The sequence below is a fragment of the Poecilia reticulata genome, linkage group LG17, assembly GCF_000633615.1.
Source record: "Poecilia reticulata strain Guanapo linkage group LG17, Guppy_female_1.0+MT, whole genome shotgun sequence".
NCBI lineage: Eukaryota > Metazoa > Chordata > Actinopteri > Cyprinodontiformes > Poeciliidae > Poecilia > Poecilia reticulata.
The window spans coordinates 24,888,816-24,904,148 of NC_024347.1; the positions used below are offsets into that span (position 1 = coordinate 24,888,816).

The 15,333-nt window shown below is 38.6% G+C and overlaps 2 protein-coding genes across 2 annotated transcripts in view; one reads left to right on the forward strand and one right to left on the reverse strand.

The window, feature by feature from the left end:
• The window catches only part of e2f5 (E2F transcription factor 5), an 8,185-nt gene extending 2,398 nt beyond the window's left edge, over positions 1-5,787 (forward strand). The window contains exons 5-9 of the mRNA XM_008434466.2: positions 333-441; positions 661-985; positions 2,754-2,894; positions 4,014-4,052; positions 4,804-5,787. Of these exons, the coding sequence (XP_008432688.1) occupies positions 333-441; positions 661-985; positions 2,754-2,894; positions 4,014-4,052; positions 4,804-4,880 (691 nt within the window). The 3' untranslated portion in view covers positions 4,881-5,787. The remainder of the gene's footprint in view (positions 1-332; positions 442-660; positions 986-2,753; positions 2,895-4,013; positions 4,053-4,803) is intronic.
• A 2,413-nt stretch (positions 5,788-8,200) lies between these two features.
• On the reverse strand, positions 8,201-15,076 carry ackr4a (atypical chemokine receptor 4a). Its single transcript, XM_008434468.2, has 2 exons — positions 14,932-15,076; positions 8,201-9,963 (listed from the first exon to the last, which is right to left on the reverse strand). The coding sequence occupies exons 1-2, from the start codon at positions 15,026-15,028 to the stop codon at positions 8,843-8,845; spliced, it is 1,218 nt and encodes a 405-aa protein (XP_008432690.1). The 5' UTR covers positions 15,029-15,076; the 3' UTR covers positions 8,201-8,842.
• Between the last annotated feature and the right edge of the window lie 257 nt (positions 15,077-15,333).

Sequence of the window (15,333 nt, forward strand, 5' to 3'; positions counted from 1 at the left end):
CCACCTCAAGTGTTTACATTTGTCACAGAGACTTTGCATTTGATTTCTTTCCAAGAAAAGTTCACGTGGTTTTGACATTTTAACTCTGAATTGTTCCAAGGCTCATTTAATTCTTCTCGTATGAAAGAAACYCCCGTCGGATCCTTTCGGCATTGTTTTTCCCGTTGAACAGAAAGAGGCTATGAAAAGAGGATTAAAAATATAATCACTATTGTCTTTCGGTGAAAAAGCAGCCAGGCTAACCCTCACAATGCCTACAGCCTTTGTTTTTCCCTTTTGATTGTCTCCTTTTTTCTCTTGAAGCTAATCCTGTTTCTTTAACATCTCTCCACCTATAAATTTGTGACGCACGAGGACATCTGCAATTCTTTTAGTGGAGACACTCTTCTGGCTGTTGTGGCTCCCTCTGGAACCCAGCTGGAGGTGCCACTTCCTGAAAGGGTAGAGTGATTTACCAGCTTGAATAGAAATTAACATTTTCTTCCCTTATGGAAGCATTTACTAGAAACTTCAACATTTAAAATGTTCTTCCCAGCTTTGTGTTGTGTTAAAGCAGACCTTTCACAGCAGGCTGTTTGGTGTTTCCTGAAAACTATATATATATAAACCTGTTGATAAAGTTTCTTTGATACAGTAAGCTTCTATTGGTCATTTTTACAGAGTAAAAGTGGTCAGAAGAAATACCAAGTGAACCTGMGGAGCCACTCTGCTCCCATCCAAGTGATGCTCATCAACAGAGAGTCCGGCTCCAGAGTCCCTGTGGTCTTTCCTGTTCCACCCACTGACGACGTTTGTCTGATGCCAACCCCGCCCAGCACGCCCGCCAGCCTGCAGAAGTTCCCCCTCCTAAACTGTGCTGCCACTACCCCCAACCCCACCTCCTCCTGCTGCAGCCAGGACTCCGTCTCCTCAGACCAGCAGATGGTGCTGCCAGACCTTGAGGAAGAGCTCACTCCATCTTCCACCCCTGGTGACGTGCAGATGGGTGAGCGACTAAATATGCATTTCAAATTTTAACGCTCTCCGTGTTTCCTGTAAGCTTTGGAAATTATTTAAAAAGGTCTGAGTGTTTGAAGTGGATTCAACGGGGATAAAGGTACTGATAAGATGGTTTGAAAATATCCAAGATTTGGAGATCGTATAGCACAAGTCCAAACCTGACCAGCCAACCTAAACTAACAGGCTGGGAAAGGAGACTGTTAATCAGAACCCCATGGTGACTGTGGAGGAGCTGCAGAGATTCATAGCTGAGGCGAGACAGTCTGCTGATGGGGGATCTGCTGGTCACTTCTTGAAAAATCATAACTGGGCAGAAAAAGCCACAAAAAAATCAAATCTTACAACACACTGAACATGCCACCCCTATGGTGAAATATGGCGGCGTCAGCATAYATGCTGAGGAGATGTATGTTTCTTTAGCTGARTTGTTGCAAGTTGATCAWTAGGGGAAGCTGTAGGGAAATACTGTCAGAGAGCTCCACAGCTACAGCACAAGAGCCGGTTGGTGTCCAAGCAAATTCATGTTTGAGTTGCCACATTAGAGTCCTTCAGAAGTAACAGCCTAAGCTCTTTTAGAAGTGTTGCACACAACACTTAKAATTTTTYTTTGTTATAAAACAAAATAGAAATAAACATGAATTGATTTTTGTGTCGGTCTACACCTTAAAATCTCAGTAAAACATACGTTTGTGGTTGTAAAGTGATAACATGGAGGATTCGGGGATGTGCTGCTGAGTTGCACACACACCTGTTTGGTTCTGCATTCCCTGGTGTGTATTCTGAAAGCACACACGGCCTTGTTACCTGACTGGACTGACTCCTATGGTGCAAATCACAAACCTTGTCCCAGGATATCAGATGTCAGAGCATTCTTTTTTACATGCCAGGACAGGAAAGTGATATGTGACAATGTCTTGCAACTAAAATGAAAGTGTTCCGAGAGTCATGATATGTAGTTTGATCAGGTTATGTGATCTGAAGCCAGAGGTTCACACCTTAAAATGGGGATTTTTATTTATAAATGTTTGCCTACGTACAGCTACCATCTGCTTTAAATCAGATTGTTACATAAATTAATACAGAACCCATTTATATTGTTGTGAACAAAAAATGTAAATGTTTACAATAAGGTTGCCTAAAGCAACCCAGAAAGTCGAACATCTTGCCTTTTTAAATGAACTTTTAGTTGTTAATGCTCTCCTGTGGAGTGCTGTTGTTTTTGTCAGCTTTGTTTGTTTGGAGAGAAAGTTGCATACATTTATTAACGCATTTAATAAATGCTGTTTTTACTGTTCTGCAGCAGCCAGATTTTTCCCACAAGTCATGAGAAACCATTATTTTCCACTGTGAAAGCGATTTCTCCAGTAACAGTTGGATTGCTCATCAGAGCCTGTGTTTCTGTAACCATGCGAGTTCAGCTGATGCCTTTGTCAAAGCGAAACCGATGCAGACCTTTATTACTGGAATAAATGAGGAATTGGCAAAAACAGAAGATTTCAAGTTTTGTTTCCTTGCTGTTACACAACAAGGTGCCGGAAACTGTGACTAACTATAGATTGCGGTAAAAAGTCCTGAGGTGTCAGTTTGTTAAAATTGCTTTATTACCATCTTGCTGTTTGTACCAACTTAAATACTTTAACTACCAGCTGGTTTAAAATTAGCTTTAGGACGAATATGAGAGCTGGAAAAGGTTTTAAACGCATATGAAAGTCAATTTTCTAACAGCATTCCTGCTTGCTGTCATGTTTCTGCAGAGTGCCACAGCGRGTCGGCAGCAGTCGTGTTGGAGCAGCATCAAATAGACCTGGAGGATCCAGAGTTCCAGTCCGTTCTGGACGTTAGCAGCCTGCTGCGGCTCAGCGCAGGCGCTGACAGCATGAGGGACGACCGAGAGGGTGAGGCGCATTGCTGGACGCCACATGCAGAGATAACGATCATGGGTGGTTTAATGTTTGCTTCACTGGCTTACGTAAAGAGTTTGCAGTTGATCATAAGATAAGACCACATTCTGACATAAACCCTTGGGTTGGAAAACCTCTGGCCTTAAACCTAACAATGTTTTGAGCCAAATCTGATTCATCTAGATTTGTTAGAAAAAGGGGGAAAAGGTTTTTTGCCCCCCCCCCACTAAAATCACCAGAAATGAAACCCTAAATTGATCTCAAGGTGATGCCTCAGCACAGCAGGGTGTCTGGTGTGGGAATCTTTTCACAGATGATGAAAAGACACACCAGAGCAATTCAAAGTTAGGATGAAAGTCATATTCTGTTTACAACAAGACAACAGACGACGGTACGTTTTAGAACTGTTCTCAAATTGTGCCGTTGTTTGAGAAAATATTAGCTGTTTTCATAGACATTTACTGTACAAACACAACAACTCTTTAATTTTCACCAGAAATTGTTGTTGTGTAAACAAGGCCGTAGTCAGAGGTCACGGGTCTCAGTGGACGAAGCTGGATTGCTTCCTTTAGGCTCAGACTCTTTCTGAAGAGAAGGAGTTGGTGACCGATGAATCTGCTTTGCATTGAAGAGTCAGCTGAGGTGCTTCTTCTGGGCAGAAGCAGAATTTGTTGACCCGTTACCTTAGCAACCAAATATTAGAAAAGAGGATGAATGGAGACCAATGTGGTCTGTGGTTGGAGCCAGTTGAGCTATATTTGAACCAAGCAGCAACCCAACTGATAAAGTTATGCCGCTCAATAACATCAGATCCTGTTAAACATTAAGTGTTTGAGGAACCTTGAACTTGCTAAGTTGGTGTACATTTATTATTTTAAAGTTATGTCTAAATCGCTGTATCTCAGGGTACAATGAAGCGTTGTTCCAACGGAAAAAGCAAACGGTAGCAGTCACACCTGGAACTCGGAAACACGATTCGAGTTACAAAGACGTTTATGGTGACTTCTACGGAAGTTATTAAACCTGTTTGACTGTTTAAGGTGGGGGTGGATTGATTTACACCAAATCAGTAAAATCTTTATTTTAAACTCTCTTTTTTTTATTCTCTCATAGGAGCTGTTGACCTTATTGATGAACTAATGTCTTCTAATGGTGAGGATTATAACACCTGCATCACAAACCTCTGAATTTGTTTAGTTAGATCTGGATAACATCTCATAATTATCTGTTTTCAGTCACCCTTTTACGAGGACTGTATACATTTGTTCTGCACACACATACTTTTGTTTCGTTTTTAGTGGTGCACGTACTACCAGTCTTTCGGTTTTTGCTCTATGTTATATGACACAATGGACTTATAGCTTTAAATGATTTCAGAACTTAAGACCATATTAACTATGCTTAAATTCTGGAATCGATTCAAGCTGTACGTTCCTTCGCTTCAAAGGAAAATAACTTTGTGCCACAGATAAAATCTGACAGTCTGAACTTTAGCGGACTGCATGTGCTTAGAGAATCTGTCGAATAAGATAGATGATCATGATTATGTTATCAGTACCACATGTATCTCAGCAAATCCAGCGTAGTGAAAAGCAGCAACTTATTCCCACATTCTCAGCAGCATTTAAACATGACTTTTACTGGATACTCTTCTGGTCATTTTTACCCACCCCCCCCAAAAAAAATGTCATTTAGAAATCTAAAATGAGTACTAACAATTACGGCATGCTGAGTCATGTCACTCTTCTGATAGATGGATAAATGTAAACGTTGGAGGTCTGCAGCGCAGGTGTGAAAAACTGGCACCAGATTTTCTTTCCTGGGGCTTTTTCTGATGTCTGAAAGTGTGTGATGCATTACATTTCCCAGATTATCTCACAGATTCTGTTACTCCTATGAACAGGTATAGACTACAGCTTCAATCTGGATGACGGTGCAGGAGTGTGTGACCTGTTTGATGTGCAGATCCTCAATTACTGATCTCTGCCRCCTGCCACAACTCTGCTGCCCTCATTTCACACGCCTCCAAGAAATATTTCCTGTTATGTTGTTATTGCACAGCCAGTACTTCATATTGTTGCCTTAAAAAAAAACAAAAAAAAAGCAAAAAAAAAAAAAACAGTCACATCTTTAGACTGCACAGCTGTGCACCAGACACAGCTGTGCACCAGATACGATACACTGGCTTTTGTCAACGACGCCTGGCACCTGAATGCGTTCTTCATCAGATGTATACATATTTTTAAGGAAGCCACATGTTATGTCTTTACTAAGACTTTAATGGTTTTCTGGGTAAATAAAAAAAATTCCAGACAGATGACGTGTCTTAGAAGTAAAGTAAGATTAATCCTACAGCCTCATTATATTTTTCCACATTCACAGGCTGTAACACGCTTATTTTGTTGGACTTTGATCGTGTTTTTGCCMATTTTTCTTACTACAACTTATTCTTTTTGCATTTGGTTTTATTTTTTTTTATTTCAACCAAGGTTGGGAATGTAAGCTTTTTTTTTTTTTTTTTTAAGAAAAGCATCACTTGTTATACAGTTCTGATTCAGAAACATCTGATATTTAAGGAATAAATGTTTTGGCATAATTTTGTTACCTTATTATTGAGGGGAAAAAGCCAGAAAGTTTTCTTTTCTATATTAATGACACTGCCAGGTTAGGCCTCCCTTTTTCACAGCTGTATATTTAACTACATTTTATACTTAATTTAAGTAACGGAAGGCTATTTGTTCTAGTGTTTTGTAACTGAAACTAGGTTAAATGTCTTCATTTAAATAACTGAGTTTGCCATTTTTCTAAACTGATGACTATTCAGAGCCCTGAATGACAATTCTGTGTATTTATGTTTTCTAATTAAAAGAAGTCATGTTTCATTGCACATAGTCTTTTTTTTTWAAAACACCTTTTCCTGACTGAAGTTTGRTGGTGGGATTGTGAAAMCAGTCTAATGTGAAACATTCCCATTGTTCCAGTTTTGACTTTATTAATGACTTTTGGTTTTGGTTTTTGAGAAATCAAAGCAAAAATATGTTYTATAAACYGAGTTAAGAGGCACATAAGATGCAAAAACAAAGACTTTAAACTTGCTCATGTTTGCTGTGACTCCATAGCTTCTTATGTTTATATGCACTTTACTTTGCTATTACCACTACAATTTTGTTATGTGCTCATGAAATAATCAGAAATTTACTTTTTTAAATAATAWTGACCACTGTATAGTCTAACAAACTATTCGCTTTGTTAGATAACTTGAGATCATTTTCATTTTGAGAAAATCTTAGTTAAAATYGTTTAATTTTCAGCTTGTATATATAATTTAGAAAATCCATATTTTATGAACATGTTCACTGCATAAACGTGATGACCAAGCTTTTCACAGCTTCCTAATTTTTAAAAAATCATCTTGGAGTGAGGAGGAAAACCATCTAAACGCTCGATAATGAAGTAAACAATATGCACACAGGGTAGTAGGTATTAAGTCTTTATAAAGGTAATAACTCTTTGATTCAGTCAGAACAGTGATGGTTCTGTTATTTTTTTCTGAGCATCACATTCATATTGAATAAAYGGGAAAACTAAAATAAACTGTGCCTAAAAATACACAGTGTCTAACTAAGCACTGCAATGTTCTAAGCAGAGAAAATGCCAGCCATTTAATAGGAACATGCTTCTTTTGTCAGACTTGTTTTTGACATGGAAAATGTTCTGAAACAACTGCTTTGATGTATAMCTGTGTTCTATACATTTTTACATTTCAAACTCAAAATTTGGTCTGTTTTGCTCTAGGCAGATGGTTTCCACAAGCAACCTTCTGAAGCGTAGCCCATCATTTGACCCAAATCAGCTGGAATCCAGCATGGAAAAAAAACAACCTTTCCTGCTAATCTAATCATTTAGGGGTTAATGGCCTGTATTTGTATAATGGATGTCTTAAGAGATTTTATGATCAAACAAACTCAAATGTAAAACAACAGATTGCAGCAGACAGCTGGACGATAAGCTGCGCAGTAAATATTTAAACCTCGTTCCTCTACTGTTTAACTGCACGGCGCACTTCTACTCCCAAAACTCTGCTCGAAAACATTCGTTATCAACTCCTGCAACGTTCCTGGAAGTGGTTTCAGTTGTGTTGTTGTTGCTGTTAGCTGAGAAGGAATTTCAGGGCGTGTGCAGAAATCCCTTCTTCAGATGTTCAAACAGTCCAGGAAATGACAGATGAGTTTTTCCCGTAAGACATTAGGAATCCCTCAGGATGTCAAACCTCTGTGAGGGATTTCTTTTGTTTGCTGCAGCATCAAATATCAAATTGAAAACTGAAACAACCACAAAGAAAATATTTCAACCACAGCAACCCAGAAAGATGCATGAGCTGTACTCGGATTGAAAGGTGCATGCATGTGTGTCTGGTTAGYAGGAACATGTGTGCACCATCAAGGAGACCTGGTGTATTTATTCATGCTGATTATAATTAAAATGAGCAGTTAATTACCAGAATATAACCCTTTTCTAAAAAAAAAAAACAGCCTGTATTTATTAGAGAATCTAAAGCGGAAGAATTTTACCTTGTGCATACTTTAAGCTGTGTGGGTTGAGTGGGAGGCAAATGTTTCCAGTGGAGAAATATCTCTGACTAATACCATGTAAGTGCATCAGTTCATGAAGCAAAGACGGGAAAACAAAGGCAATGCAGATTAAGAGTTATGGCTCGTCCATTACTTTAGACTCAAATAAAAATGTGTTATGATTTGATTATAACTATCCCTTCATGCTTAGCAGGTTAGCATGCAATTGGGGTTACTGTGTTCTGATAAATAACRTAGCATAATGGARAACAAGTCTTTCTCATAGATGTCTAAATTGATACAACATCTACCAGAAATAGAAAACAGTAAAAAGACATTTTAACAAGGACCCAATTTTAACTATTTGCTTTGATTTWGTTTTTTTAGTTTTAGTAATAAAACACTTTCTGTTTCAATGAGAAGGACATAAAACAACCTTAAGATGGTCTAAACTCTCCCACCATAATGGATTGACTCAGTGTTTTATAAAGATGACCTCAGTAAATACTGGTGCCAAAACAATAACAAAACAAGATGTCGAGATTTTTTTTTTTTTTTACTTATTTATTTATTTTACAAAAAACAGAGAGGGGAAAAACATTYCCAAACTAAGATACAAAAATAAACAAGCAGTTTCTTTTAAGTAAAAGCTCCCAGTGAGAAAGTGGGTTTCTCACCACACTCAGTTCAAAAATCCAGTATAGTGTRTTGAAAATAAGCTCACACACGCAATATCAAACTGTTTATTTSCACTTCTGGCAGCTTGCAWTTCATATTTTTTCCACACAGAGATTATGGAAGTACTGCTGTCAGTAAACAAGTTYATGTAGTTATTGAATACATAAATTGTGAAGTTATACACAGAGTTTGCRCTTCTAGTGCTATTAGTGGTTAGCTTGTCAACCGAGCACAAAAATTATGCTGTTTGATTTGAACAGCATAATTTATTCTTGGCTCAGCTTTGAGAGTTGAGAATAAAGTCCCAACCCATTTGAGAGTGTTTTTATTTGTGTGTGTTAGGAAGTGTTTTATTGTTGCTTCTCTAACTGGAAACTCAAAAAGTTTGACATTCATGTACAAAAAGACCAAAGCGYCATCATATCCCTCTGTTGTTTTGACTGTTTCAAAACAACCACTACTTGTTCTTTGCTCACTGTTTTCCACTTCAGTTGAGTATTTGAATTCTCAAATGTTCTCCTTTGACTTCTCTTAAGAAGTTTCTTTTTGAAGCAAAAGTCCAGTTGTGCAAAAAGAAGWACTCCTTCTTGGCTGTGGTTTAGTAGCTCTGCGTGACACATAATTAGCCTACAGGCTGACACCTAACGACCATGAAAGGCCCTTGAACCACAGCCKGAGATCCACTGGATTCACTCAAACTGAGAAKGAGTTTGTCTCCTGGGTTGCGCTATGAGAGTTAAACGACATGTCCATCTCTTCACCATCCGCTGGAGTCTCTCGTGTCCTCCGGCTCCTCTTCCTTCTCTTTTGTTCAAACTTCTTAGCGACTTTCATCATATGYTGCCTGAAGGAGGAACCCATGAAGGCGTAGAGGATCGGGTTGATGCAGCAGTGAATGAGAGCCAGGCTTTCCGCCACCTGGGTCGCCTGATCCAGTACCTTGCTTGTCTGGCAATGGGTTACAAAAATGTACACTGAATCTACGGCGCGGTGCAGTTTTAACACGTTGTATGGCAGCTGAGTGACAACAAACACCCCCACTACTATTAGGAGGACACGCAGGGCTCTCCACTTCTTGCCTCGGCTCTCGATGGGAAGGTTTCTCAGCGCTCGGCAGACAGACCAGTAGCAGATCACCATGACCAGGAGGGGAAGAAGGAATCCCAGCAGCACCTCGGCCACCTCCAGCACAGCCTTACCACTCCGAGCCATAGACGAAGGGTAGATGGCTACGCAGACGTTCCTATTGGATGTCCACACCACTTCTGAGAAGATTAAATCAGGCAGACCGAGCAGGAAGGCCGTTCCCCAGACGGCTGAGCACCACTTCCAGCAATGCCTCCTGTTGAAAAGCTGCTGCAGTCTGCCTCTGTCCGCTCCGCCCTGCACTCTGAGAACCGCCAGGTAGCGGTCCAGGCTGATGCAGGCCAACAGCAGCATGCAGCAGGTGAAGTTCAACGTGTAGCAGGCCGACACGATCCTACAGACGGCGTTCCCCAACTCCCAGCCCCTGGCGGCGTCAGCAGCCCAGAAAGGCAGCGTGAAGAGGAGCAGCAAGTCGGCCACGGCCAAGTGGCTCAGGAAAGAGTCCGTCATGGTCTTCAGCCGTTTGTGGTAGGCGTAGATGGCCAGGACCAGAATGTTTCCCGTCAGTCCCGCAACCAGACACACACTGTACATGATGGGGAGGAAGAARGCTGCGAAGGACCGGACATCGCCCTTCTCGCACAGGGCGGGGTAATCCTCGTAGCTGTAGTTGAAGCTGGTGTTTTCGTGGTAGTAGTAGTCAACCTCATGTGAGACATCCATGGTTGCTGTGAAAAAGGTGAGAGGAAGAACATTTTGAATTATTAATAGTTAAGCAATCACAGTTTGTTGCAACATGATTTCTATAATATGATWAAAATGATGTTGGTCAATGAAAAAAAACAGCAATCTGTGGCATTAGCAGTTTAGCTCCTGCATCAAATCATACATCCATAACTCTATAAGTTGTACTGGTTCCCAAATGTCAAATCTATTCCATTATTCACCAGTTAAAATGACTGAATCTGAAGAATGATTTCCATTATTTTAACAAGTCTTGTTGTGCATGTGCAATGGAGAGTTGTTTCAGAGAAAAGGAAAACTAATTTATATGCTTTTTAAGGGACTTTATTGCAGTTTTTTTACTCCAAAGGCCATTTTGTTGCAACTTTTAGATTTACTAGAAGGTTTAGCAGATAATATATATATAATTCTGTATTTATATACGAGGTATTTATGGTATTTAGGTATAGGTATTTTTTCATATAAAAGTTTTATCTTTAATTGTTTTCGTTCTACTGATTAAAAGTTGTTCCACATTTAGAAGTTTAACATGATAAACATTCAGTATTGAACGCTATGAAAACTTCTGTAATGTTTAAATTAAAAGAAAAATTCATCAACCCCCTTAATTTCATGTAAACAGACCATTACAAACAACATGTTCCAGTTTAAAAAATATGTTCTTGGAGAAAGATGCTTTACTTTGGATACAGGAAGATTTAGATGACTAATTATTCTCACTGATAAAAGTTGGGCTGAGCTTTTACCTGTGTTTAAAGATCAAATATCTTTTAAGAAACTTTTTCAAAGGATTTTTGATAACCTCAGTGATGAAACAATTAAAATATGGCAATTTTTCTGTGATGAAGAAGAAAAACAACAAAAAATGTCCYGTGGGGAAAAGGCGATGACGCAGACTGCTAGTTCATCAGGGTTGATTGTGTTAAAGCTTTGCCACATGTTCTGGATGTGACTTAATTTKATAAAATTCTGCTGGTGTTGATTCAGGCCAGTTTGGATTTGGAACTGGAATTCCCATCAGGATTTGGACAAGATAATTTACACGTTGTGATGTGACCTGGGGGGGGAGGATGGCCTGTTTCAGTTTAAAATATGCCAATTGAGCCAAAGTGCTTTGAACGTATTTACAACTTACCCAGGAAAAAAACTGAAAGACAAAATTGTCTTGGCAGAAATTGTAAAAAGCAGCTTATTTACAGTTTTATTCAAGGTTCTCATCCTCTCCATGACCCATTAAAACCAGATGCAGCATGATTGGATCAACGACTTTCTTTTCACATTGTCTCAACCTTCAAACATTTTACCTGTAATCTTTTTATTTAAATGTTGAGGAAAATGGTGTCTACATTCTGGAATTTAAATAAAGATCACAAATGGGTCTGTGCAAATGTTGKTTTTTCAATGTTCTCATCAGGAAGGAAACACTCAAAACGAAGATGTGATTTTAATTAYTTTTTTCTAAAACAAAAACTTTTTATCTGCTATTTAAATAGTTATATACATTTAAATAGATTTTTCCTTTTAATCCTCTGGAATAGGAATAGGAACAACATACTGACTCAATTATTCTTATCCTGACACCATCAGCTTGAAAAAATCTAATCTAAATGTTTCACTCTGCGCTGACCTTTCTCTCCCATACAATAAAGCAGCATATAAAAAACACTTTTTAAATGCTTGTCCTTGTTCAAAATAACCAAGCATTTTTATTTTGTCTTGTTTTTCTGAGGGACACAAAAAAAAAAACAGCGCCACCTATAGTTAGAGCATGCAGTGCTTGTGCAGTGCTTCTGGTGCTGCAACGACACTGGGTTGAGTAAGCGCACCTTGTTCAAGCACAACTGTAAAAACCAAGCAACTGTCCAAAGAAGGAGATACCAGSTGGGTTTAAGAAAAATAAATACCAAAAGGATTTATGAACCTTGATAAGAGCTGTGTTGCAACTGGGGTTTCAGAAATATTTATGAAAAAAACAGGAGAAATGATGAGAGGAAACATCTTTCATCTCGGAATGCATGGACAGGTGGACTATTTAAACATTTAGCAACTGTCAAACATTAGAGATAATTTAGTGGCATTACTTCAGACGTTACAGGTAACAGCAGCTCTTTTGTCTGAGTTTGAATATGGAGCACGCCCTGCAGCAGTAATGCATATGCACACAATGAACTTCCTCTGGTTCAGTTAAAATCTGTCAAAGAAGAGAAACTGAGATCTGCAAATCCTGTTGGCAGGATTGTGTCAACGTCTGTTTATCCTGTCCAGACCTGAATATTTCCACCCTTTTTTTCCCTTTTTTTTTTACTTTGATAAGCTCATCTGCTTCTCTGCTGAAAGTTAAAAACTAAGTCCAGAAAAGAAGATAAAGTTTCCACAGATAGAGACGAAAAACAAAATACCTAAGATTYCCTAGCTCCCCTCTCGATTTAATTAAACGTGGTGCATTTAATCAAATTTTATCACTCTTTTTATTTGGGAAAATTTTCTATCAGCAGAAAACTTACTTAACYGGGAAAGTTAGAAGTTACTGAAACATGGGTTGTTATTTTGCAGAAAGATGATATTTACATAATTTGCATATTTTCTAATATGGAATATTTTTTAATAGAAATTATTTTCTGAGGAAGCGTTCATAGGAAAGCTCCTGCTGCTCTGCCTCGGTCGTGTTTAACTTGGAGAAAAACTTGAAGATTTCTTCATTCAAACAGCTTGAGAGCCGCTGTTGATACTCTGTACCATCTCCTGTTGCCAATAAGACAGGATTTCATATTCTATACAGGTTAATAGGTTTCTTTGGAGACGAAATGGAAATCTTGCATTTAAAATATCCTGGCATTTCAGCCACCTCATGATGCCGGTGTAAGGATCCTAGAGCCTCGGAAGAGAAACAAGTCCAATGGTTTTGATTGGAAATCCTGATCAACTTTTAAATGCCAAAGCAAAGCGCTTCGTTTGCAATCATTTGTTGAAAATAACTATTTTCTCTCCACTTTTTGAAATGCATATTAATTAACGTTGTGTCCAGTGTGAGATTGTGATACTGCAGTTGAACATTAACTTCTTTTAATGCGTTTCTTCCGTCTTTGTTAGGAGTGGGTGYGTATAAATATGACTGGTAGAGTAGATTTTAACGTGAATTTGGAAAGGAAATCACGAAACATTAGCGATGGAGCTGCTGCTGAGAAACCGCAGCTGTTGATGATTAAAAGGAAGGGGGGATCTGAGGGGCCAKAAAACACCAGAAGCATTAAGCAACAGCATAAACAAATAAAACTGTTGTGTCTTTTTAAGGTGCTGAAAAGTTGAATGGCTGCAGTTGGTGGTTTACACATTGACAGCATTGAGCAGGAGCTGGCATGGTGTGAGGAGTAGCAATGCATGAGGTTTTTATTTGGAGCTCCAGGCAGGACCTAACCTGCATGATAACCACAACATCCTGTTGCAAATCAGYATCCAAGCTGGTTTGGGTTCAGCAGAAATAAAGACWYTATTCAACCTAACAATGGGTGAAAAGATGTTTCAAATCCAGTGAGGCATGTTTATCAAGAAATCAAAAGATGAATGGCTTTGATACTTTACCTGACCCTCAAAATGAGATGTAACAAAAACAATTCATCAGAACTTCAGATTACAACATAATGAAGCTTCCAGCAAGAATAAACAGTCTGCAAATCTGTCAAAGGTGACATGGARGATATGAGTCAGCTTTTGAAGTTATGTGTTGGAAATGCCACAAACTGGCAAAACAAATTTGATAGAAGCCAAATGGTGRCAGTGAGATTCCTGAGCCAGAGCATCTGCAAAACARCAAGYCTTCTTCCWGCAGCAAAGACTGCTGCCATGAAAAACACAAGAAAGGTACAGCTACCGAAAACAGAAGTATTAATGTTTAAGGCTCATCRATGCAGGGAGCATCGRCTGGAGCGCATGATGCTGGAGACTTTCCTGCAGAGCAWATGTTCATTTGAAAGGCATAAAAAKACGACAGCGCTCTGACAAACACACACTTCAGCGCTGAAATGAGTGGCTAATCTGACAGGTTTGAAAAAAACATGCTGCTTCTGGTAGAGATGTAGAGGATGTAATCACCAGAACTTGTTTTTAAATACTTGTAAAAAAAAAACTATTTAAATGGTTCCTTAACATGGACACTAAATGAGACATGATACTCAATAAGACAAACACAAAGAGGAAAAATCCCTGAATCACTGAACTCATGACCATGTGACACTGACAACGTACCAAGTGATTTTCATGACAGTGTTTCAGCAAAGTCAGATGTTCTGCTTCACCACAAGAATCTCTGAGGACTTGTAAGGAAATAAGGAAGAACTCATAGTGACGACTTGTTCCCAAAAATGATCTTTGGGTTTTTTGTAGTGCCTTGCATAATTATTTATATTTGTATGTTTGCATATTTTGTCATATTACAACACAAACTTAATTGGTTTTAACTGAGATCTTATGTGATGAATAACACAGAGTACRGAGTAACTGTACAGTGGAAATGAAATGATTATTTTCAAAAAAGGAAAATGCTGAATTAATAAAATTAACAAAGATAACCACAGGTTTACGTAGTGACAGCTACATTTAGGACTTCATTTACTAAATAAATATTAAACTGTGACAGACACTAGAATAAAAGGACTGATGCATTTTCAGCATTGAACCATTTTTATAATAGAGTGTTTCAGAGTCATGCTGTATGATCTTCATGCATTAATGCAGTTTTTTCATAAACATATATATTTTCTCTGATATAATTTAACTTTAAACGACAGAGAGTCATATGACGCAAAGATAAAACACTCTCATTTAATATCAGAAATGGAAAATTAAACTTCCCAGCACTCGTTTCTCACAGACTTCACAACCGAAATKAATTAACAACTAAAAAGATGAACGATTATCTGTTTCAATCCACACACATTCATTTGTAAGATACTCACTGTGTTTGGATTTAGCTGTAGGTTTTCTGCTTTTCACACGTCTGCTCTCTGTGCTCTGCAGAACTGGGTCGCCTTGATTCGATTTATGGTGCAGCATAAGTGGGCGGAGATTGGAGAAAGCTGCTCCAGCCAGAGCTTCTCACAAACGCACAAACATGACACAACATTTACAAGCACTCTAAAGTTGAGCGCCTCATTAAAAACGTTTTTTATGAGACATGAAACCTCCTCTGTTAGCACGTACYTACGTCTAGAGGTACACTTACGCAGCCACTTTGTTAATGCCAGGTGTTCAAAACCGTATTGGAGCAAATATTAACAGAAAGCAGGCAGATTCAGTGCATGAAAGTTCAAACTCCAAAACACACACATCTGTGTGTCACATGTTACCCTGATAAACTT